General features: G+C 53.5%; 1 protein-coding gene across 14 annotated transcripts; it reads left to right on the top strand.

Moving 5' to 3' along the window:
* Positions 1-83: 83 nt before the first annotated feature.
* ST6GALNAC6 (ST6 N-acetylgalactosaminide alpha-2,6-sialyltransferase 6) lies at positions 84-23,074 on the top strand. Of its 14 annotated transcripts, XM_073021952.1 has the most exons (8): positions 1,445-2,179; positions 2,811-2,904; positions 8,927-8,981; positions 10,623-10,713; positions 12,254-12,433; positions 16,251-16,657; positions 20,792-20,899; positions 21,605-23,074. In XM_073021952.1, the coding sequence occupies exons 3-8, from the start codon at positions 8,956-8,958 to the stop codon at positions 21,792-21,794; spliced, it is 1,002 nt and encodes a 333-aa protein (XP_072878053.1). In that variant the 5' UTR covers positions 1,445-2,179; positions 2,811-2,904; positions 8,927-8,955; the 3' UTR covers positions 21,795-23,074. The 14 variants fall into 14 exon arrangements, with proteins under 14 accessions (XP_037850032.1, XP_072878053.1, XP_008004308.1 ...); XM_037994104.2 differs by lacking the exon at positions 8,927-8,981 and having other exon boundaries at positions 84-2,179; positions 21,609-23,074; XM_008006117.3 differs by lacking the exon at positions 8,927-8,981 and having other exon boundaries at positions 1,451-2,179.
* Positions 23,075-23,900: the final 826 nt, after the last annotated feature.

Here is a 23,900-nt window from a genome sequence, read left to right as displayed (position 1 = left end):
TTCTTTCCCTGTCACAATCTCAAAAGCCTTTTTTTTTTGAGACGCAGTTTTGCTCTTGTTGCCCAGCCTGGAGTGCTGTGGCGTGATCTCGGCTCACTGCAACCTCCGCCTCCCGGGTTCAAGCAATTCTCCTGCCTCAGCTTCCCAAGTAGCTGGGATTACAGGCGCGTGCCACCACGCCCAGCTCATTTTTTGTATTTTTAGTAGAGATGGGGTTTCATCATGTTGGCCAGGCCGGTCTCAAACTCCTGACCTCAGGTGATCCACCCGCCTCGGCCTCCCAAAGTGCTGGGATTGCAGTGGTGATCCACTGAGCCCAGCTGTCCCAGAAGCTGTTGACTGGAATCCCTGAGGCCCCTACCCGGGCCCACAATGGCTGGGCTTCAGTTTCTTCCCCAGCAACCTCCTGCTGGTGGCCCCAGCCCAACCCCTTCCCCAGTAGGTCAGGGCTGCTCCAGGGGGTTGGTTCCTTCACTGCTCTGGCCCAGGAAACTGACCCCAGGCCAGAGACTTCTTTGGGAACCCCGTTCTGTACCCAGTGAGAAGAGAGCCAGGGCCAGGAGGAAGGACTCTGAGTGGGAGGGAAAGTCCTCCACCCATATTGCTTCCCTGGTTCTAGGTCAATGGCAAGTTAAATTAGCTGTTAAATCTGGGGTTGGGCCTGGCACAGTAGGGGCTAAGGTGGGAGTATTGCTTGAGACCAGGAATTTGAGACCAGCCTGGGCAACATGACAAAACCAGTCTCTACCAAAAAAAAAAAAAGTGGGCCAGGCACAGTGGCTCACGCCTGTGATCCTAGCACTTTGGGAGGCCGAGCTGGGCAGATCACAGATCACTTGAGATCAGAAGTTTGACACCAGCGTGGCCAACATGGTGAAATCCTGTCTCTACTAAAAATATGAAAAATTAGCAGGATGTGGTGGCGGGTGCCTGTAATCCCAGCGACTTGGGAGGCTGAGGCAGGAGAATTGCTTGAACCCGGGAGGCGAAGGTTGCTGTGAGCCACTGCACTCCAGCCTGGGCGACAGAGTGAGACTCCATCTCAAAAAAAAAAAAAAAAAAAGAAAGAAAGTGGGTTTAGTCTCCCTGCAAAGCAGGAAGGCAGAGGGCAGCCCTGGGTGGGTGCTGTGAGGGAGTCTAGCCTGGCTCAGGCCTTATTTTCCTCACCTATAAAGTGAGGAGAAGGGCCGGGCGCGGTGGCTCATCTGTAATCCCAGCACTTTGGGAGGCCTAGACGGGCGGATCACGAGGTCAGGAGATCGAGACCATCCTGGCTAACACGGTGAAACCCCGTCTCTACTAAAAGATACAAAAATATAGCCGGGCGAGGTGGCGGGCGCCTGTAGTCCCAGCTACTCAGGAGGCTGAGGCAGGAGAATGGCGGGAACCCAGGAGGCGGAGCTTGCAGTGAGCTGAGATCTGGCCACTATACTCCAGCCTGGGCGACAGAGCGAGACTCCGTCTCAAAAAAAAAAAAAAAAAAGTGAGGAGAAAAGACCCACCAGCAGAACCTTGCCATCCTCAGAGGAGGGCCGGTGCTAGCCGGATTTACAGATGAGCTGAGGCCACTCAGCTGAAGCCGGATGACTGTGGAGCAGCTGGGCCAGGGTGCAATACCATGTCCAAGAGCTGAGCCCGAGGACCTCAGCCCTGCACCCCTGGGCTGGAGAGAGCCCCCAAGCATCACCCCTCCCAGGCATCACTACTTCATTTGGGGACTGGAAGACTCAGAGGACTGGGCCAGGGCCTCGGGCTGTCAGCTGGGATGCAGCCCTGGGGTTCTAGCTGCCAGTTCCAGGGGTCAGGGCCCTCTGCTAATGCTCTGCTGTTGCCAACTTGAAATTCTTAGGTTTTTCTTTTTTTTTTTTTTACAAGAGGACTTGCATTTTCATTTTGCACTGGATCCCAGAAATTATGTAGCCAGTAGTCCCGGGTGCTCTGGGTGACCCGGCACACTCTCCCTCCCATCCTTGGCTTTCACAGAGGGGCCTGAGACCTGGCGCTTGGTTCACAGCACTGCTTTTATGCCCTGCCTCCCCCTGCCCAGTGCCAGATGGACCCAGAAGTTTCTGCAGGAATGGGAGGGGGGGAGGAGAGCCCTGAGCTGGCGAAGCAGGCAGCAGGCTGGCAGCGGAGCCACAGCACAGAGCGAGGGGCTCTGAACAGGTGTCAGGCAGAGGTAAGGGAGGGATGGAGCCTGGTAGGCGGAGGTGGAGGGGGTTTCTGGGCTCAGGGTGGGGTCCCTGGAGTCAAGGCCTGACTTCTCTCTGGCCCCACTTTCTGCTGTTGGGGTCCTGGCAGATTAGTGCCCCTCTCTGGGCCTGTTTTGTCATCTGTAAAAGGTTAAAATAGTCCCCGCCTCACAGATTCAGATAGTGGACTGTCCCTGTGGTTTATGATATAGCAGGCACTTGACATGTGGAGCCAGCATTTTTCGTGGGGTTCGTCTGCCTCGGCTGGCCCTGCCCTTCCTTCGTGGTGACAGATGGCAGGAAGCCCCTGCCCCATAGGTTGTCTCCCTACTCCCTGCCTCTTCCTGGGTGTCCAAGGTCCAGGGTCCACTGGTTCTGATGGGATTTGAATTCCACTCACTCCTGGGAGGCTGCCTTCTGTTCCTCCTCCATCCCCTGGGAAGAGGCTGACCCAGCCCTTGGGCCCAGGACACACAGGCTCCTCTAATCTGGCTCTGCCCTTGGGTGGGGTATTTACTGCTGGGTTGGCCCAGATCCTGTGTCTTTCTAGGGGTGGTAACCTGGCAGGAGTGATGCGTCAGTCACTTCCTCCAGGCAGACGGAGATGATCCTTGACAGGTCTGGTGGCTGGCTCGGGGTCTGCTGAAAGCTGTCTTGACCAGGAAACCGAAGACTCTGCTTTTGCCACAGCGGTTCCTGCAGCTGCCTTGAGGTGAGCCCAGGGCAGGAGCCTCCCCACAGCCCCCGGGATCACGTGGGTCTGCAGCCACACTTTGGGCCTTTGTTGTCCTTCCTGTTCATACCCTGGTTCCTTTGCCCCTCTGCAGACTGGCTAGGGACCTACGCTACTTCCTCCAAACCCAGAGGGGAAGCCAGGTAAGCCTCACAGCCCGGAGGCGTCCTAAGGGGCCTTTTCCTTAGAAGGGCCATGGGGCTAGGCCCAGAGCTCAGCTCACAGTTCACACACCTTCACCTTGTAAGGAAAAAATGAAATGAAAAACCTCACACACCCAGGTGAGGACAGGAGCATCTGGCTTTGGGGGACTGGTGGGCCCTAGCGTCTAGGCTCATCTAGGCCCGTCTGCCCTCTCCAGCCTCTGTGGGGGAAGAGGCAGTACTTCCTTGTTCCAGACCCTCTGGCCGGAAGCCCAGGTCCTAGGCTATGGAGCAGGCCCTGTGTGCAGGCCCCCACCTGCCCGCCACTCTCACAGGCCTCTCCTCTCCAGAAGCCCCTCCCCTAGCCAAAAGCCCAGAGGGAGAGAGGCCAGAGTCCTCAGGTCTGGCTCGTAGCCTGGCTCTGCCCAGGACCCGCTGCGGAGTCTTGGGCAAGTTCTGTTCTCTCTCTGGTGTTTGATCTTGGTTTCTTTGAATTGGGAGCTGGGGCAGGTGAGGGGGACTCTTAGGGCTCTTTCCAGAATACCATGGAAGGGAAAAATCCTAACAGCTCAAAGAAGTTTGCTAAGGGTCAGGACGAAGGGGGGTACACAGGCCTCTCCTACCCCTGGGGCAGGAAGGGTCAGAGCAGAGGCCAGCTCTCCCAGACCGTGGGGGAACGGCTGTGGGGGAGGCCCACGAGGACTGGCCACAGCCACTGTGCAGGAACGTCCTGGTGTGCCCTGGCCTGGCTCTCACAGGCCCGAGGCTTCTGTGTAGAACATGTCTGTGGTTATTAAACAGGCAGGCCTAGTGGAAACAGCCCTGCCACCTGCGTGTTCTCTGAACCTGTTTCTCCCTCTGGAAAGTGGGTTAATCTCAATACCCAACTCATAGGCCACCTTAAGGATTCAATGAGGTGTGTTTGCAAAGTGCCTGGCACAGAGTAAGCCGTTCTGCTTCTCATCCTTGTTATTACTATTATTGAGATGGTTGCTGTCGTTCTTGAGGCTCAAGAAGGGAAGCCAGGCCTGAAGCAAATTGTGCTGGAGCGAGCCTGGGCCCAGAGACGTGGCAGGTTGGACGGGCAGCTCCACGTCCAGATGCCGTCCAGGAGCAGGGCCAAAGCACCCTCGCACTTCTGGATGTTTGATTTGGATCACTGGCCTGGGTTAGTGAGAAGGGCTGGGGACAGGATGTTTCCTTCCCTGGTTCAGCCCCCAACCCCCTGGGTGGCCTTGGGCTAGAGGTGTTCCTCTGAGTCCTCAGAAGTCGGTTCATCAGGCCTCCTGCCTGATCACCCTGCCCCCACTCCGTGGTTTTCCATCCTGTTGCTTGTAGGGCGGGGTCAGCGACCTAGGAGGGCCATGGGTAGGGCTTGGTTTGAGGCTCAGGAAGCGGATGGAGGTGGGCACCAGGGACAGGAAGCCTCAAACCCACCCTTGCGGGCCACCCTCTCCCTGCCTGGTGGGCGGTGCCTGTACTGCCTAAAGGCTGTCCCCTGGCGGACTGCTGACTTTCATTTTAATTGGAAACAAAGTGTTATTAAGGCTTCCCATGTAAGTACAATGCAAACAACCTACAAGTTTATAAAGGGAAAAGTGAAGGCAGCTCCCAACCGTCCTGACCCACCTTCACTTCAACAGGGAATCAACTGCAGGTGGAGTCCTAGTGGGCCCTTCCAGACACCTTCTGTGTGCATTTACAAATACTATGCGTAGTTGTATAATTTTAAAAAGCAAGCAAAGGCCAGGCATGGTGGCTCACGCCTGTAATCCCAGCACTTTGGGAGGCCGAGGCAGGCGGATCACGAGGTCAGGAGATCGAGACCATCCTGGCTAACATGGTGAAACCCCGTCTCTACTAAAAATACAAAAAATTAGCCAGGCTTGGTAGTACGCGGCTATAGTCCCAGCTACTCAGGAGGCTGAGGCAGGAGAATGGCATGAACCCGGGAGGCGGAGCTTACAGGAAGCTGAGATAGCGCCACTGCACTTCAGCCTGGGTGACAGAGCAAGACTGTCACAAAAAAAAAAAAAAAAGCAAGCAAAAAAAATTATGCTATATATTGCAGTTTGCTTTTAGAAATTAAAAAATATATATATATATTTTTTGAGAGGGAGTCTCGCTCTGTCGCCCAGGCTGGAGTGCAGTGGCCAGATCTCAGCTCACTGCAAGCTCCGTGTCCTGGGTTTACACCATTCTCCTGCCTCAGCCTCCCGAGTAGCTGGGACTACAGGCGCCCGCCACCTCGCCCGGCTAGTTTTTTGTATTTTTTAGTAGAGACGGGGTTTCACCGTGTTAGCCAGGATGGTCTCGATCTCCTGACCTCGTGATCCACCCGTCCCGGCCTCCCAAAGTGCTGGGATTACAGGCTTGAGCCACCGCGCCCGGCCCTTTATTTGTATTTTTAATAGAGACAGGGTTTCACCATATTGGCCAGGCTGGTCTTGAACTCCTGACCTCAAGTGATCTGCCCGCCTGCGCCTCCCAAACTGCTGAGATTACAGGCGTGAGCTACCGTGCCCAGCCTCTATTGTATAGTTTTTACTCATCTTCCCAGACCTTTTTCACTCCTTGTGTCTCTAAGATTCATCCGTGTAATTGTAGATCATTCATTTTACCCTGTTACGTGTTATTCCACAGTGTGAACCTTCCATTGTGTAAAACAATTCCATTCTTTTGTTGATGGATATTTGGGGTTTTTACCTGTTTTGTATTATTTCAAGCGATGCTGCTATGAACCTCCTTGGGCACATCTGCAAGAATTTCTCCAGGGCATGTTTACTCAGCTGTGGAATGCAAATGTTTAGGACTTTGTTTCCAAGACAGTTCTTCTTCTTCTTCTTCTTCTTTTTTTTTTTTTTTTTTTTTTTTGAGAGGGAATTTAGTTCTTGTTGCCCAGGCTGGAGGCTGGAGTGCAATGGCATGATCTCGGCTCACTGCTATCTCTGCCTCCTGGGTTCAAGCGATTCTCCTGCCTCAGCCTCCGGGGTAGCTGGGATTACAAGGGCCCGCCACAACGCCTCGCTAATTTGTGTATTTTTAATAGAGACGGGAGGCGGGGGTGGCGGGGGAAGGGGGTGGTGGTGGTTTCATCATGTGGGCCAGGCTGGTCTCTTAACTCGTGACCTCAGGTGATCCACCCGCCTCAGCCTCCCAAAGTGCTGGGATTACAGCCACTGGGCCTGGCTGGCAGTTCTTTAACTTGCTTTCTTCACGTAAATATCCTGTAAATATCCCGGCCATGCTTTCCTGCCAAGGCATACTGACCTGCACCCTTCCTTTTGGTTTTGTTTTGTTTTTTTTGTTTTTTTTTGTTTTGAGACAGAGTTTCGCTTTTGTTGCCCAGGCTGAAGTGCAATGGCGCAATCTCGGCTCACCGCAACCTCTGTCTTCCAGGTTCAAGCGATTCTCCTGCCTCAGTCTCCGGAGTAGCTGGGATTACAGGCGTGCTCCACCACGCCAGGCTAATTTTGTATCTTTAGTAGAGACGGGGTTTCTCCATGTTGGCCAGGCTGGTCTGAAACTCCTGACCTCAGGTGATGCACCTGCCTCGACCTCCCAAAGTGCTGAGATTACAGGCGTGAGCCACCGCTCCTGGCCCGCATCCTTCATTTTAACAGCCTCCTCGTGCACTTCGGCAGGCTGTGCCTTAACTTAAGCAGTCCCCTAGCAATAGCCACTTAAGTTATTTTCCCCTATCACGTACAGTGATGTCATGGATGTCCTGGTAATTACAAGAAGGAACATTTTAAGTTTTTCCAGCTGTGTGAAGTTGTCCTTCTCCCTATTTTCCAGAGGTAGGGAGAAGGAAAGTTATGTGCTAAGGCCGCGCAGCTGGCGAATGGCAGAGCGGAACTTGAATCTGAGGGTGAACCCTGTGTTTGCCCAGGTGACTACTTGCCCAGGGTGCAAGGCAGGGAGCTGAAGGCCCTTGGTGGGGAGCCCAGGGAGAAACTCCACTGAGTCCAAGCACAGCGTGCTCCGGAACTCAGTTTCCCCATCCGGGGTCATGGTGGCAATAAGGAGCTAGAAGTGGGCCTGATCCACACTACAGGGAGCCGAAAGGCTGTTGTATTTTGGTGGTCACCCTGGGCTGCCCAGTGGGATGACCGAGGCCCTCACGCAGGGGCGGCTCCCGGGTTCGCCTCCCTTTTCCCTTCCCCGCCCGCGTCGCCCGTGGGCGGAGCCACCCGCGGCCCCGAGGCTCCGCCCACCTCCCAGGCCCGTGCCGGGCCGTGACGGCGGCGCTAGGACCCGGCGGGCCGCGGGTGCGGCGGGGCCTGGGCCGCCTGAGGAGCGCGGACCCCGGCGCTCGGCTCCCGGCGCCATGTGAGGGGGTTCGGGGGCCGCGGGGGGCCGGGCGCTCCCCGCCGGAGGTGAGCAGGCGCCGAACGGGAGCTGGTCGCGGGGGCGGGGGCGGGGGCTGGGGCGGAGGGCGCCCGGAGAGGAGATCGATAATCGCCGGCGATGGGGATGGCTGCGGGGCCCCCGGCGGCACCCCAGACCCCTTCCCCCTTGGTAGCTGCGCCCCGAGGTCCCGGTCCTCGCGCCCAGGGGCTGTTGCGGGGTCCGCTGGGCCTCTTGCCACCGACTACCCCGTCAGCGGTCCTGCCTCTCTTTTCTTCCCAGCTGGGGTTAGGGCTCCGGACCCCCGGAGTGCAGGAGTTGGGGAGGGGGTTGGCGCGAGGGGCGCGCTGGGTGAGCCCCCCACCAGGTGGACCCATGGGTTCGGCGTCCCCCATCGTCTCGGAATTAGGAGCCCCCCTCCCCCTTCTCCCTGGAGCCCTCCTCCCTCGCGGGTTCGTGGGGGCGTCCCGATCTGCGGGAGGACTCCCGGGGCTGGAAGAAGGAAAACCCCCAAACAGAGGGCAGGGTGTGGCCCCCACCCTCGGCTCCTGCTTAGCTCGCCTGCACGTCCAGCCTTGGGCTGAGTCTATGCTCCTGGGCCAGCGATCGAGGCTGCCGCCTCCCCAGCCTGAGCAAGCCGCTCCTCAACAGGCCTCCAGACCCCCGCCCCGTTGCCGGTGCCGAGCCACGTCCTGGGCACACACTCCATGGCCTCTGACCCGTTCCAGCCGAGGGGGATCCTCCAGGGAGACGAAGTCAGGCTCAGCCCTGGGCTGCTCCCTGTAAACAAGCCTGTAAACAAGGCTCTCAAGCCGGCTCTGGGCAGCCCCGCAAGGCGCTTTGCCTCTCTGAACCTCAGTCTCCTTATCTGTGAAATGGGCGACAAGGGCTCTTACCATGCATTGCCTTGATTCAGCGCGTGGGTGATGCTTAGAACGTGTTCCCACACATATTCCTTGATATTCCGGGAAAGTCGCCGCACTGGGGTCAGGGGAGGAGTGCTTCACTGACACACGGAGAGGCGGGACTTGAACAGTGATTAACTGCAAGACTAACAGCTGTTGGCATTGTGGGCGCACTTTCTTTTCTTTCTTTATGTTATTTTATTTATTTTTGTTTTTGTTTTTGGGACAGAGTCTCGCTCTTTCGCCAGGCTGGAGTGCAGTGGCACCATCTCGGTTCACTGCAACCTCCGCCTCCCGGGTTCAAGCGGTTCTCCTGCCTCAGCCTCCGGAGTAGCTGGGGCTACAGGCACCCGCCACCATGCCCGGCTCATTTTTGTATTTTTGGTAGAGATGGGGTTTCACCCTGTTGGCCAGGATGGTCTCGATCTCTTCACCTGGTGATCTGCCCACCTCAGCCTCCCAAAGTGCTGGGATTACAGGCGTGAGCCACGGTGCCCGGCCAATGTGGGAGCACTTTCAAGCCCCGCGTGTCCCTTGCCACATCTGCTTGAATCCTTCCAACAACCCCCTGAGTTACCGACTCTTATTGTTCCCATTTCACAGATGAGGAAACTGAGGCTCAGAGAGGTCACATGGCTTGCTCGAGGCCCCCCAGCCAGTAAGTGGTGAAACCGGAATTCGCACGGGCACCTGACATGCTGTACTGACCATGGCCTTCTCAGAGCAGGACTGTGACGGGGCGGACCAGGGGGACGCTGGTCCTGGCTGAGGGCACAGCTCGGGCAAAGGTGGGAAAGTAGGGGGCGGGCAGAGGGCATCCGCAGGAAAGGGTGGCCACGCATAATAAGATAGAAGCGGCTGGACCCCTGGGCGCCTTGAATGCCGAGGTCTCAGGGCTGATGGGGCCACCCCAGGATTCTGGACTCCTGTCTTTTGCTCTAACGGTCTGTGAGGACAAGAATAAGCCGCTCCTCGCTTCTGATGAGGCCCCATTTTCTGCTGTGTACCGCGAGGTCTGGACTAGATGGGAGTCTGGGTCTCCCTGACTGGCTGTGAAGGGCCGGCGCTGGAGAAACCTGATACCGAGCTTGGGATGAGGGGGGCTCCCATGGGGAGGGGGCGGGGTTGGGGAGGGGGCGGGGCCAGGATCTAACCATTCAGGAGGGAGGTGTGTGTGCCAAGCCTCCTCTGGCACGAGGTTCTCTGGCTCTTCCTGGTGGCCGTGTAGGAGTAAACAGCGGCTAGGTCAAAGGGCTCAGAGAATGACAGAAACTGAGAGACCCCTGGAGGAGGGGACGGAACTGAGGAAGGTCCCCTAAGCCCCAGTTTCCTCCCTCTGCACTCCTGCCGGCCCTGCCCCCTGGCCTGTCTGCTGGAGGTAGGCTGGACACAGTACATTTTCCCTTTCACAGGTGGGGAAGTGGAAGTCTGGAAAGGAGCTGAGTTTTGGGTGGTGGGAGAGGGAGCGATTGGGGTGTGCGGAGCAGAACTGGGCCAGCCTCCTCACTGCCAGGTCTTCCAGAGGCCCCCCAGCCACCCCCCGAGACTGTGATTACAGCCATTTGACAGATGAGGAGTCAGCCCTGGCAGAGACTGCTGAGCCTGGACTAGAACCGAGCCTCTCAGACTTGAGTCTGTGCCCTTAGCCGCCGAGAGATCCTACTTGTGAATGCATTAGTTCATTCAGTAGTATTCCTGCCTATCCGTGGCCGTGGAGGCACAGGGGAAACTGAGTGAGGACCTGGGTGGGCTGTACCCCACAGGCAGCTCTTAGCCTGGGGGGACGGGAGGACCTAGGGGAGTTCCTGGTCCATGCCAGACTTGGAGGATGAGTGGGAGTCAGAAGGCCGTAGGAGGGAGGGCGTTCCAGGCCAACCTGAGAGGCAGTCAGAGCAGAGGAGTTTGGGGGCCTGCAAGAGGTATTGTTTTATTCTGACGCCACAGGGGCCCAAGGCAGAATTTAGAGCAGGGTGTGAATGGGGATCCTGCTGCCCACGTGGAGGTCAGGTCCTCCAGCAGAGGAGCCAGCTTTGGCCCTGCCAGCTGCCTTGGTGTGGGAAGGCCCCTGCTCAAGGAGGACAATGGGCAGGGCTCTGCTGCCACCAGGCTGTATGACCTCAGGCAGATTCCTGGACTTTCTGGCCCTCAGTGTCTCCATCTGCAAAATGGATACAGTCCTGAGCCTTAAAGTTCTGGGTGCATAGAAGAACTAGTGGGGGGCAGAGAAGGTATAGCCTTTGGCTTGCTGGACCCAAAGGAGGACACTGAAGCCATGATAACCCTTTCTGGTGGCTTGCAGGTGTGAACCCACATCCCTGCCCCCAGGGCCACCTACAGGACGCCGACACCTACCCTTCAGCAGACGCCGGAGAGAAATGAGTAGCAACAAAGTAAGTCTCCCTTCATTTCTTAACCCCATTGAGCCTCTCACTTCCCTCCATGGAACGGGTTCCTTTGGACCTGTCCCAGACCCCAGCTACCGTGAGTCTCTTCTTCCCCTCAAGAAGCCATCCATGCCTGGGAGACCCAGGTTTAAGCCCTGCTTTGGCCACTGATCTTCTAAGTGGCTTAGGGCAAGCTCCTGCCTGTTCCTGGACCCAGGGTCAGTTTTGCCCTCCCAGGCCTGACAGTCTGTCTGTGATGGTCAGGACTAGCCGAGGTGACTGTGGAGTGCTGTGCAGGAAAGAGGGGTGGGCGGGTGGAGGTGAGCTGGAAATGGGGCGAGGGTGCACTGATCAAAGGTGATACAGCTCGAGCATGACCCTGAGAATGTCAGGGTTCCCCATTGTTCTTTCATTCATTCATGCTTTCCTAAGCACTTACTACATGACTGGCCCTGCATGCCCCTTCCTTAGGATCCACTGCAGCCCTGGTGGAGCCTGAGGTTTGGAAATGGGATGGGGTGGTTGTATTAATTTGAGTCTAATCAGGAGAAAGAAACTACACAGTGATTAAACAGGAAAGTTTAATGCAAAAAATTACTGGCTATAATAGGACACTGGAGTCACAAAGGATTAGAATTCTGAGGAATACAGCAATAGCAGATATTAATATAAGGAGCACCCCTGCCCCCATAAAGACTGAGATCCGGGCCTTGCTGAAGAAGGCCCAGCTGTGGCCTACTGGATGGCTCCAGTACAGAACTGGCCTGGGGAAGGGAAGCCGCCAGCCTCCAGGTGCTGCAGGTGGTGGAGTGCACTGTAGGAGCTGGACTTTGGAGAAGCTGTGATCACAGCACGAGCCAGAGGCAATGTGCCTGACTTGCTGGCACTGCTGGCCTCTGGGCAGTGGATAAGATGCCCTTACTGGAGAGGCCGTGTGCACTGAAGGACCCTCCCTAGCAAGCCTACCAGAACCAAGAAGCAAATGCTTTTCCTCCTGCAGTGTCTGTCCAGCACCCTCTACTCACAAAGCTTAATATGCAGCTAGCTGACAAGGGAAAACATTTAAAGGGCTCAGATCCATTTCCACAGAGCAGACAAAAAGGATAAACTTGGAGCTAGAGGCAGTACATTGGAGAGTTACTGTTGGGGGAAGACCTAGACCCTCTCACTCAGATGTCCCACCTGTCTCTAGACATCCTCTTAGCAGCAGCTGTAGGGAATCCTGACGTATTCAATCCAGTCCAGCAAACCCTCCCTGAGAACCTTCCATCTTCCAGGCCCTGCCCTAGGATCTGGGATACAGTGGGGAGCAAGGCTGACCCAGTCCCAGAGCTCACGGTCTAATTGGAGGGATGGGAGTTTGAATGCAGTGTGATCAGTGTTGTGATGGGGAGACTGAGGCAGCTGAAGGAGGCCTTCCTGGAGGAAGTAGTGCCAGAACTGGTCTGCAACAAAAAGCAGGAGTTAACCAGGCCTCCAGGTGGCAAGGAGGTGGGCGCTGAGCCTGCTCGGCAGCTGGGCCCTCACTGGCCTCTCCTCTCTCCAGGAGCAGCGGTCAGCAGTGTTCGTGATCCTCTTTGCCCTCATCACCATCCTCATCCTCTACAGCTCCAACAGTGCCAATGAGGTCTTCCATTATGGCTCCCTGCGGGGCCGTAGCCGCCGACCTGTCAACCTCAAGAAGTGGAGCATCACCGATGGCTATGTCCCCATTCTCGGCAACAAGGTAGCTCAGCCACTTTGGGGAGCTCCCTGGGAGCTCCTTTCCACTGCCCAGCATCACCACTCCCTCCACCTCTTCTTTCCTAAAGGAAAGGTGGATCCTGGGAGTCAAGGCCCTCCCTCTGGTGATTTCAGCTCTCTGCTTGCTGTGTGACCTTGGATAAGGGCACTGCCCCTGTCTGGGCCTCACTTCTCTCCAAGTCGCCACCCTTATTGCTAATATCCTACCATCTCCTGAATCAGAATCCTTTGGAAAATGTGTTTCTGTTTTCACTGCTCTCTGTCTCTGCTGGGGAGCCCACACAGGCTTGGGAGCAGAACACTGGGACATTTGACAACACAAAAGCATTAATAATACCAGCTGCCCTTTATCAAGTGCCTGTATGTGCCAGGCACTTTGATCACCAGTAATCTTCCTCAGACAAACCCTGCGAGGGCAGCATTATTATCTCCCTTGGTGAGATGGAGTAGCCAAGGCTCAGAGAGGTGAAGTCATTTGTCTAAGGCTACAGAGTGAGGGAAGGAAGAAGATGGTATTTTCCTACCCCCTGCTAAGTTGCAGCTGCAGAGAGAGGCCAAAGTCATTCCTGGAGACTTCTGTTGGCCTTGGGTAGCAATGAAATTCAGGTTGTATTTCTGGGGTTCACCCTGTAGTACCTCTTTCTCCTTCCTCACTGACTCTCCTATATTTTCTTCAGGGCCTTTGCATGCAGAGTGTAGAGCCCAGGCTCTGGACACACCCTCACTAGGAAAGGGCACATTAGCAGGTGTTTGGAGAGAGGTTAACACCTAAGTGAGTCTTTCTCTACCCTAAGAACCCTTGAAAGAGGAATAAAAATGGGACAGCTTGAGTGTGGGTGATGTGGAAAGGAGAGACAGAGCCTGGCTTGCAGTGCTTCCAGCATCACAGGGGAAGCCAAAAAAAACTAGCACTCAGAAAAGTGGAAGCGCCAGTCGAGGTACGTGGGATGTGTTGCTGGATCTTGGAGTAAGGGCTCAGGGAAGGCTGCCTTGGGGGAGGTGGCATTTGAGCTTAGCCTTAAAGGGTGAATGGGAATTCCATGGGCAAAAAATAGGCCCCAGAGAGCATGTGATTCCAACCCATTCATTTCAGCCATGGAGAAACAGCCCCAGAGTGGCTTTCATACCTTCCTTAATAACAAGGTGGTTCTTGTTTCTGGGTGCGGTGGAAATGTCATGGGTGCTTTTTGGAAGATGTCCACTTTGGAGAGCTGGGGATCTGTGGTAACATAGACTTGGGTTCAAATCCTGGCACTGCACTTCTCCACTTTGTGACCTTCTGTTCTCCCACTTGTTGACTCTGACCCAATTGAATGGCCTTCTTTTGGTTTTCAACGTACCACCTTTATTTCCACATTGGAGCCTTTGTGCTGGCTGTTTCTCCTGCCTTGAATATGTTTCCCTAGGTGGTCCTTCTTCATTCTTCACATCTCAGCTCAGAGAGGCGTTTCTGTTGCAGCTTGACAGATTCTTCTTGCCTGCTGCCCAGAAAAAACCAATACACTGAGACTGCAGGTGTTGCAGCAGAGAAAGAGTTTAACAATCGCAGGGCCAGCCAAGTGAGGAGACAAGGGATTATTTCTCAAATGTGCCTCCCCCAGAATTTGGAAGCTAGGGTTTTTTTAAGGATAGTTTGGCAGGCAGGGGAACTAGAGAATGGTTGGGGATGAAATCATAGGGGTGTTGAAACTGTCTTCACCCACCGAGTCAGTTCCTGGGTGGGGGGCCATGGGTCACTGGTCTGGTTGGCATCCATTGGTCTACCAGATTGAAAGGTCTGAAAAATATCTCAAGCCGGGCTCAGTGGCTCATGCCTGTAATCCCAGCACTTTGGGAGGCTGAGGCAGGCAGATCACCTGAGGTCAGGAGTTCAAGACCAGCCTGACCAACATGGAGAAACCCGTCTCTACTAAAAATACAACATTAGCTGGGTGTGGTGGTACATGCCTGTAATCCCAGCTACTCGGGAGGCTAAGACAGGAGATTTGCTTGAACCCAGGAGGCAGAGGTTGCAGTGAGCCGAGATTGTGCCATTGCACTCCAGCCTGGGCAACAAGAGTGAAACTCCGTCTCAAAAAAAAAAAAAAAATCTCAAACACTCAGGTTTTACAATAACAATGTTATCTATGTTAAAAACAACAATGATGTTATCTATATTTTAAAAAGCAAATTAAGAAACAATGACTGGTTATAATTCAACTATAACTACATCTTAGCAGAAAAGCAAGCTAAGAGATAATGACTGGTTATAGTTTATGCCTACAGCTTGACAGAAAGATATGCGGGGGGTGAGATAATCAATTATTACTGACCACCTTCTATCGAACTGACTATATGCAGGCAATCATGCATATAGGACAAAGGAAAAGGAAAATAAGTAAAACAAATGATTTTTACTATACCTGTATCCTAGCAGAGTCCAGGCCTCTATCTCAGTTGTTACCTTGTGGCCTTTTATTAACTTTACAAAGGCATTTTTAGTTCCCAAACAAGGTGGAGTTCAGTTTTGAGAAGGGGCTGTTATCATCTTTGCTTTAGAGTTAAACTATAAAATAAATTCCTCTCACAGTTTAGTCTATGGATAGGAATGAGCAAGGGTGGTTAGATTGTGAGGTCAGAAACAGGATGGAGTCAGTTATGTTAGATTCCTCTCCCAAATTAGATTCTTTTTTTTTTTGAGACCGAATTCCACTCTTGTTGCCCAGGCTGGAGTGCAGTGGCGTGATCTTGACTCACCGCAACGTCTGCCTCCCAGGTTCAAGCGATTCTCCTGCCTCAGCCTCCCTAGTAGCTGGGATTACAGGCATGTGCCACCACGCCCTGCTAATTTTGTATTTTTAGTAGAGATGGGGTTTCTCCATGTTGGTCAGGCTTGTCTTGAACTCCTGAGCTCAGGTGATCTGCCCACCTCGACCTCCCAAAGTGCTGGGATTACAGGCATGAGCCACCTCACCTGGCCTTCCAGGCCACCTTTCTAAAGTAGCCCCGGCTGCAGTCGCTCTTTGGTCACTTGCCCCTGTTTCCCCTCCCTTCCCTTCCCCTCCCTCCCCTTCCCCTCTCCTTTCCCCCTCCCCCTCCCCTTTCCCTCTCCCCCTCCCACTCCCCCGTCCCTCCCCTCTTCCCCTCTCCCCCTCCCCTTCTCCCTGTCCTCTCCTCTCCTTTCCTTTCCTTTTCCCCTCTTTCATTTCCTTTCTTTTTTTTTCTTTCTTCTTTCCTTTCTTTCTTTCAACAAGAGTCTTGCTCTGTCACCCAGGCTTAAATGCAGTGGTGCAATCTAGGCTCACTGCAACCTCTACCTCCAGGTTCAAGCAATTCTGGTGCCTGAGCCTCCTGAGTAGCTGTGATTACAGGCATACGCCACTACGCCTGGCTAATTTTTGTATTTTTTGGTAGAGATGATGTTTCACCATATTGGCCAGGCTGGTCTCAAACTCCTGACCTCAAGTAATCTGCCTGCCTCGGCCTCCCAAAGTGCTGGGATTACAGGCGTGAGCCACCGTGCCTAGCCATTTGCCACTGTTTTCTTTTTTTTTCCTGGCATGTGTTGTGTGCATTCTTATCTGTCTCTCTACCTGTTTCTTGAAGGCAGAAGCCTGATCTGTTTTGCTCCTTGCTCTGCCCCAGGACTTGGCCATTAACCAGCTTGCTATCAATGTGTGTTGAATGTTGAATGAATGGGCCTCCGTTTCCCTTTCTTTAAAATGGGCATAACAATTCCTGGGTCCTGGAGGCCTGGATGTATGGAGCACAGGGCCCAGCACAGAGTGGCCATGATAATGTTGACTTTCCTTGTCCCCCAGACGCTGCCCTCTCGGTGCCACCAGTGTGTGATTGTCAGCAGCTCCAGCCACCTGCTGGGCACCAAGCTGGGCCCTGAGATCGAGCGGGCTGAGTGTACAATCCGCATGAACGATGCACCCACCACTGGCTACTCAGCTGATGTGGGCAACAAGACCACCTACCGCGTCGTGGCCCATTCCAGTGTGTTCCGCGTGCTGAGGAGGCCCCAGGAGTTTGTCAACCGGACCCCTGAAACCGTATTCATCTTCTGGGGGCCCCCGAGCAAAATGCAGAAGCCCCAGGGCAGCCTCGTGCGTGTGATCCAGCGGGCGGGCCTGGTGTTCCCTAACATGGAAGCATATGCCGTCTCTCCCGGCCGCATGCAGCAATTTGACGACCTCTTCCGGGGTGAGACGGGCAAGGACAGGTACCAGCCTCCCGCCTGCCCGCTCTGTCCAGCCCTGTGCTCCTTCTCAGCATGGCCCATCCAGAGGGCCTGTTGCTCCCAGCATGCACTGCTCTGAGGGGTAGTCAAGTCCTGCTGTCCTCTGGTTGGGCCTCCTAGGAGAGTTCTCTTCATGTCCAGCTGTTCACATGGGGCCTTTCCAACATGCTTCTGCATGGCCTGGTTTGTCCAAGAGGGCTTCCTCGTGGCATACCTTGCTCTGAGGGCACAAGGGCTCCCACCCAGCATGCTCTGCTCTGAGGTTGCACAGTCACTCCTAGCATCTTTCTAAGAGAAGCTCCCCATAGTATACCCAATGTAAAGTCTTGACTGTTCCCGGCATGTCTTGCCTTAAGCACACAGTTGCTCCTGGCATGCTGTGTTCCAGGTATGTATCACTCCCAGCATGCCCTGCTGTGACTAATCTCCCTAGGAAAGCTAGGCCAGTGCTGCCCAATAGAAATCTATGTGAGTCACATACGTAATTTATTTTCATAGTAATCACAGTGAAAAATTAGTGAATAGCTGTGTACAGTGGCTTGTACCTGTAGTCCTAGCTAATCAGGAGGCTGAGGCAGGAGGATCACTTGAGCCCAGGAGGTCGAGGCTGCAGTGAGCCATGATGGTGCCACTGTACTCCAGCCTGGGTGACAGAATGAGACTACATCTTACATCTCTTTAAGAAAAAGTAGTACAAGCAACTTTCATATATTCTTTTAACCCAATATGTTCAACATATAGCTCCTGTACATATTTTGTTAGATGTATACCTAGATATTAAAACAATTTTGGAGCCATTATAAATGGTATTAATATTTTTTGTTCCCAAATATTAATTGTTAATATATAGAAATGGCATATAGAAATTGATTTTTGTGCAGCCGGGCGCGGTGGCTCACGCCTATAATTCCAACACTTTGGGAGGCCAGGGCGGGCGGATCACAAGGTCAGGAGATCGAGACCATCCTGGCTAACACGGTGAAACCCTGTCTCTACTAAAAATACAAAAAATTAGCCAGGCGAGGTGGCGGGCGCCTGTAGTCCCAGCTACTCAGGAGGCTGAGGCAGGAGAATGGCATGAGCCGAGATCGCACCACTGCACTCCAGCCTGGGCGACAGAGCGAGACTCCATCTCAGAAAAAAAAAAAAAAAGAAATTGATTTTTGTGGCTGGGCGTGGTGGCGCGTGCCTGTAATCCCAGCTACTCGGAAGGCTGAGGCAAGAGAATTGCTTGAATCCGGGAGTGGAGGTTTCAGTGAGCTGAGATCGCGCCATTGCACTCCAGCCTGAGCAACAAGGCGAGACTCTGTCTCAAAAAAGAAAAAAAAAGAGAAATTGATTGGCTCACTGCACCTCCACCTCCCGGGTTCAAGCGATTCCGTAGGTTTTTTGTAGCTACTTTGATCGGGGTAGCTGTACGTTTTTTGTAGCTACCCTTTATCAGGCTGACGAAATTCCCTTCTCTTACTAGTTTCCTGAGAATTTTTATTATTACAAGATACTGAATTTTATGAAATGTTTTTCTGCAGCAATTTATATGATCATGTATTTTTTTAAGACTATTAATATGGTGGATTATATTGACTGTTTTGTTTTTATTTTTGTTTTTGTTTTATTTGAGACAGGGTATCCCTCTGAGGCCCAGGCTGGAATGCAGTGGCATGATCATGGCTCACTGCAGCCTCCACCTATCAGACTCAAGTGATCCTCCCACATCAGCCTCCCTAGTAGCTGGGAGTACAGGCATGCAACACTATGCCTGTAATTTTTGTATTTTTAGTAGAGACGGAGTTTTGCTGTGTTGCTCAGGCTAAGATTTTTGAATATTGAATCAGCTCTGCACTTCTGAAATAAACATGACTTCTTTGGGATGTATGTATTTATTTTTTATTTTATTTATTTTTTGAGACAAAGTCTTATTCTGTGGCCCAGGCTAGAGTGCAGTGGCGTGATCTCGGCTCACTGTAACCTCCGCCTCCTGGGTTCAAGCGATTCTCCTGCCTCAGCCTCCCAAGTAGCTGGGACTGCAGGTACGCGCCCACCACGCCTGGCTAATTTTTGTATTTTTTTAGTAGAGACGGGATTTCACTATGTTGGCCAGGCTGGTCTCGTACTCCTGACCTCAGGTGATTCACCTGCCTCAGCTTCCCAAAGTGTTGGGATTACAGGCGTGAGCCACTACACCTGGCCAAGGGATGTATTTATATATACAAAATATTAGCAAATCATATCCATCAGAGATTTTTGTGTTCGTGTTCATGAGAGGTATTGGTCTGTAGGTTTTTTTGGTGCTGTTTTTGCTTGATTTTGGTATCAGGGTCATGCTGGCCTCAGAAAATGAATTGGGAAATGTTCCTTCTTCTATTTTCTGGAAGACACTGTGTAGAATTGTGCTTCTCTTTAAGTGTTTGGTAGAATTTGCCAGCGACAGTATCTTGGCCTGGAGAGTTCTTTTTCAGAAGATTTTAAACTGTGAATTCAATTTCTTTATTATAGGATATTCAGGTTATCTATTTCATCTTCAGTAAATTATGGTCATTTATGGGTTTTAGGGAATTGGCTCATTCTATCTAAGTTGTCAAATGTCTGTATGTGGTTGTGGAATTTTCTTATTATCCTTTTAATGTCTATAGGGTCTACGGTGGTGATTTTCTCTCTTTTATTTCTGATATTGGTGATTTATGTCCTCTTTTTCTTTGTCAGTTTTGCCAGAGGATTTTGTTTTTGTTTTTGAGATAAAGTCTCACTCTCTCACCCAGGCTGGAGTGCAGTGGTATGATCACAGATCACTGCAGCCTCAACCTTCTAGGCTCAAACAATCCTCCCACCTCAGCCTCCCAGGTAGCTGAGACCACAGGCACATGGCACTACACCTGGCTAATTTTACATATATAAATTTTTTTTTTTTTTTTTTTGAGACGGAGTCTCACTCTTTTGCCCAGGCTTGAGTGCAATGGCACAATCTCGGTTCACTGCAACCTTTGCCTTCCAGGTTCAAGCAATTCTCCTGCCTCAGCCTCCTGTGTAGCTGGGATTACAGGCATGTGCCACCATACCCTGCTAATTTTGTATTTTTGGTAGAGACAGGATTTCACCATGTTGGTCAGGCTGGTCTTGAACTCCTGACCTTGTAATCCACCCTCCTCGGCCTCCCAAAGTGCTGGAATTACAGGCGTGAGCCACTGCGCCCAGCCTTTTTTTTTTTTTTTAGATGGAGTCTCACTCTGTTGCCCAGACTAGAGTGTAGTGGTGCAGTCTCGGCTCACTGCAACCTCCACCTCCTGGATTCAAGCAATTCTCCTGCCTCAGTCTCCCGTGTAGCTGTAACTACAAGCATGTGCCACCATGCCTGGCTAATTTTTGTATTTTTAGTAGAGACAGGGTTTCGCCATGTTGGCCAGGCTGATCTCGAATTACTGACCTCAGGCGATCCGCCCACCTCAGCCTCCCAAAGTGCTAGGAGTACAGGCATGAGCCACAGCACCTGGCTGAGTTTTAATTTTCTGTAGAGATGAGGTCTCACTATGTTCTCCAGGCTGGTCTTAAAGTCCTGGGATCACAAGTATGAGCCATCACGCCTGGCCTCCCTTCTTTTTTCCATACTACCTGAGAAATGCAGTGTGTATTTATACAGACAGCCCATCTCAATCACACATGGCTAGTGGCCACTGTAGTGTGAGCACAGCTCTTGGTTCTGGGCTACTCCTTCAGGCCTAGCTCTGAACTGCAGTCACTCCAGCATGAACGTATCTGATTAGTCTCCCCTTAGGAGTCTGCTTCTAGCATGGGCACAGCTGTTTTCAGCATGCTGTATCATCATAGTCACTCAGCCTGCCCAACTGTGACCCAGCTCCCCAGGAGAGTTCATTTTCAGCATGCCCTGTTCCTGTTCTTCCCCTCAAAGGAGCTCCCTCCACACCCCTCACCTCTGCCTGGACAGCCCTCTGCCACATGCCATGCTCGCACACGAGGCTGGACTTGGGGTAACCAAAGTGGGGGTGGGGCCCCAATGGGTGGATGGGAGGAGTTCCAGGGAACTCCACGTGGGTGACCCTGGATCACCTGCTCCCATCTCTGCCTGCATGCACCCTCATCGTGACCCCTATTCATCCCCAGGGAGAAGTCTCATTCGTGGTTGAGCACAGGCTGGTTTACCATGGTGATTGCAGTGGAGTTGTGTGACCACGTGCATGTATATGGCATGGTCCCCCCGAACTACTGCAGGTGAGCCCTCCTTGCCAGTGCCCTCCCAGGACAACACTCAGGCACTGGCCGCAGGCTGGAGCTGGGAGGGCTGGAAACCTTGGCTGAAGGTGCCTTTGAGGGCCTCTGCTTCATTGTTTTCAAACTGTTCTGCAGAGATCTAGACTTCTTCTGCTTCCTCAGGGGCCTCCACTCCAAGTTCAGCCAGAGTTTACTTATTAATAATAACTATTAGTAGTAGCATTATATACGAAAAGCCCACTAGGGGACAGCTATACTTTACTGAGTACTGACCAGGTGCCAAGCATGGCTACATGTAGTCTCTCACTTACTCCTCACAGCAACCTTATGGGATAAGAACTGTTATTCTTCCCATTTATTAAATGAGAAAAACTGAGGAGTGTGTTTTATGAGTAGCCAGAGGTCCTCCAAACAGCAGGAAGAGGGACCAGGCTCCAGTGCCCACAGCCCTCACCACTGCTCTACACTGCCGCCCTCTTGGGGAAAGGAAAAAGTGCCACTGCATTTAAAAAAAAAAAAAAAAAAAAAAGTTTGGTGGTTACAAACCTAGTCCACCCTGCACCCATTTTACGGATGGGGAAACCGAGGCCCCAGGAGGTGTGGGGATTTCTCTTATTGAGGTCCTATGGCAGGCAAGGGGCTGAAAGGGCAAGGACCCTGCCAGCGCCCACCCTGCCCTAATGACACCCATCTGTTCTGTCCCAGCCAGCGGCCCCGCCTCCAGCGCATGCCCTACCACTACTACGAGCCCAAGGGGCCGGACGAATGTGTCACCTACATCCAGAATGAGCACAGCCGCAAGGGCAACCACCACCGCTTTATCACCGAGAAAAGGGTCTTCTCGTCGTGGGCCCAGCTGTATGGCATCACCTTCTCCCACCCCTCCTGGACCTAAGCCACCCAGCCTGTGGGACCTCAGGAGGGTCAGAGGAGAAGCAGCCTCCGCCCAGCCGCTGGGATAGGGACCACCTTCTGGTCAATCAAAGCTCGCCGGAGTGTCTCTCAGCCAATCAGGGCCTTGAGGAGGATGTATCCTCCAGCCAATCAGGACCTGGGGAATCTGTTGGCCAATCAGGGATTTGGAAGTCTATGTGATTAATCAGGGGTGTCTTTCTTGTGCAGTCAGGGTCTGCGCACAGTCAATCAGGGTAGAGGGGTATTTCTGAGTCAATCTGAGGCTAAGGACATATCCTTCCCCATGAGGCCTTGGTTCAGAATCCCGGGAATGGACCCCCCAGTCACTCCCCACTCTGCTGGGATAATGAGGTCCGGTCCCAAGGAGCTGGGAACTTGGTGGTGTCCCCTCAATTTCTAGCACCAGAAAGAGAGATTGTGTGGGGGTAGAAGCTGTCTGGAGGCCTGGCCAGAGAATTTTTGGGGTTGTGGAGGTTGTGGGGGCAGTGGGGAGGTCCCAGAGGTGGGAGGCTGGCATCCAGGTCTTGGCTCTGCCCTGAGCGACCTTGGACAAACCCTTCCCCCTCTGTGGGCACCCTTCTGCCCACGCCAGTTTCCAGTGCGGAGTCTGAGACCCTTGCCACCTCCCCTACAAGTGCCCTCGGGTCTGCCCTCCCCGACTGGACCCCCCCAGCCACTATCCCTTGCTGGGAGGCTCAGCTCTTTGGGGGGGTCTGGGGTGACCTCCCCACCTCCTGGAAAACTTTAGGGTATTTTTGCGCAAACTCCTCTAGGGTTAGGGGACTCTGAAGGGAATGGGACAAACCTTAAGCTGTTTTCTTAGCCCCTCAGCCAGCTGCCATTAGCTTGGCTCTTTAAGGGCCGGGACTGCTTTTCTGCCCTCTAGCAGGGAGGTTTTCCAACTGTTGGAGGTGCCTTTGGGGCTGCTCCTTTGTCTGGAGCCACTGGGGGTTTCTGAGGGTCTCCCCTGACCCCCTGTCATCCTGGGATGACTGCCGGGAGCTGTGTCGCCTGGGTTCTGTCCCCTGGCTCTGTTATCAGGCACTTTATTAAAGCTGGGCCTCAGTGGGTTGTGTTTGTCTCTTGTTCTTCTGGAGCCTGGAAGGGAAGGGCTTCAGGAGGAGGCTGTGAGGCCGGGGGGACCAGATGGAGGAGGCCAGCGGCTAGCCATTGCACACTGGGGTGATGGGTGGGGGCGGCGACTGCCTCAGACTTGGTTTTGTAATGATTTGTACAGGAATAAACACACGTACGCTCCGGCTTCGTGTCCTGTGTCTCCTGGGTCGAGCACAGCCTTCTGGCCCAGCGCTGCATGCGGCCTCAGGACTGCGTCTTCCGGTTAGGGGATTCCAGTAAAGCGATCCTCAGCTTTTTCAGAGCCAGTGGCCAGTGAGGTGTGTATTTTGCATCTTGAGTGGAGGCCTGGGGACTCTGGGGATGGTGGGGGTGTGTGGAGCCAGGCCCATCTGGCTTTTCCTGTCCCCACCTCACCCTGCCTGTGTGACCTTGGGCAAGTCATTTCGCGTCTGAGAGCCCCAATTCCTTCAAGGGCAAAAGGAGACCAGACACTGCCCTCAAGGAGCTCAGGTTCCAGGGAGGGAGGAGCCCCATGGTACACTAGGAAGAATTCGCACAGAAGCTGGGAGAAGAGTTTGAGCAGTGAGTGCAGAAGGGGTGGGGGAAAGACAGCCCAGGCCACAGAGCCAGAGGTCTCTCAGCTCCTTAAGGGTCTGGGGACCTGATGACTGGGAGCTGCGATTTCCTGCCAAACCCAGCAGGAGGGAGCCTGGCGGGCTGTAACACTGGCAGGGGTGTGGTGAGTGGTGGTCTCCGAGTTGCCACCAGCCTCTCTGCAAAAGGGCTGTGTACTCCAGGTTGGCAGGAGGCAGGGGTCTGTGACTCCAGAGATTACAAACTGTTTGGGCAGATAAGATGCCCTCAGGGGCGAGGTCTAACAAAGAGTGACTGTGTAAGACACGGGCAGGCAGCCTGCTGGGATCTCCCAGGGCCCCTGAGCTGCTGGGGACAGGAAAGAGAACCCTTCTGGGCACTGGGCCAGCCAGGATGGTGGTGATTGAGGCTGGGA

The sequence above is a fragment of the Chlorocebus sabaeus genome, chromosome 12 (genome assembly GCF_047675955.1).
Source record: "Chlorocebus sabaeus isolate Y175 chromosome 12, mChlSab1.0.hap1, whole genome shotgun sequence".
In the NCBI taxonomy this organism is placed as follows: Eukaryota; Metazoa; Chordata; class Mammalia; order Primates; family Cercopithecidae; genus Chlorocebus; species Chlorocebus sabaeus.
This window is presented reverse-complemented; position numbering and strand designations above follow the sequence as displayed.

Bases quoted from the DNA above. Each gene is read 5' to 3' on its own strand.
- ST6GALNAC6 (XM_073021951.1), top strand. From the start codon at position 8,956: ATGGCTTGCTCGAGGCCCCCCAGCCA. The intron at 8,982-10,622 runs GTAAGTGGTGAA...GGTGGCTTGCAG, and splicing joins TGCTCGAGGCCCCCCAGCCA to GTGTGAACCCACATCCCTGC. The intron at 12,434-16,250 runs GTAGCTCAGCCA...CTTGTCCCCCAG, and splicing joins TCCCCATTCTCGGCAACAAG to ACGCTGCCCTCTCGGTGCCA.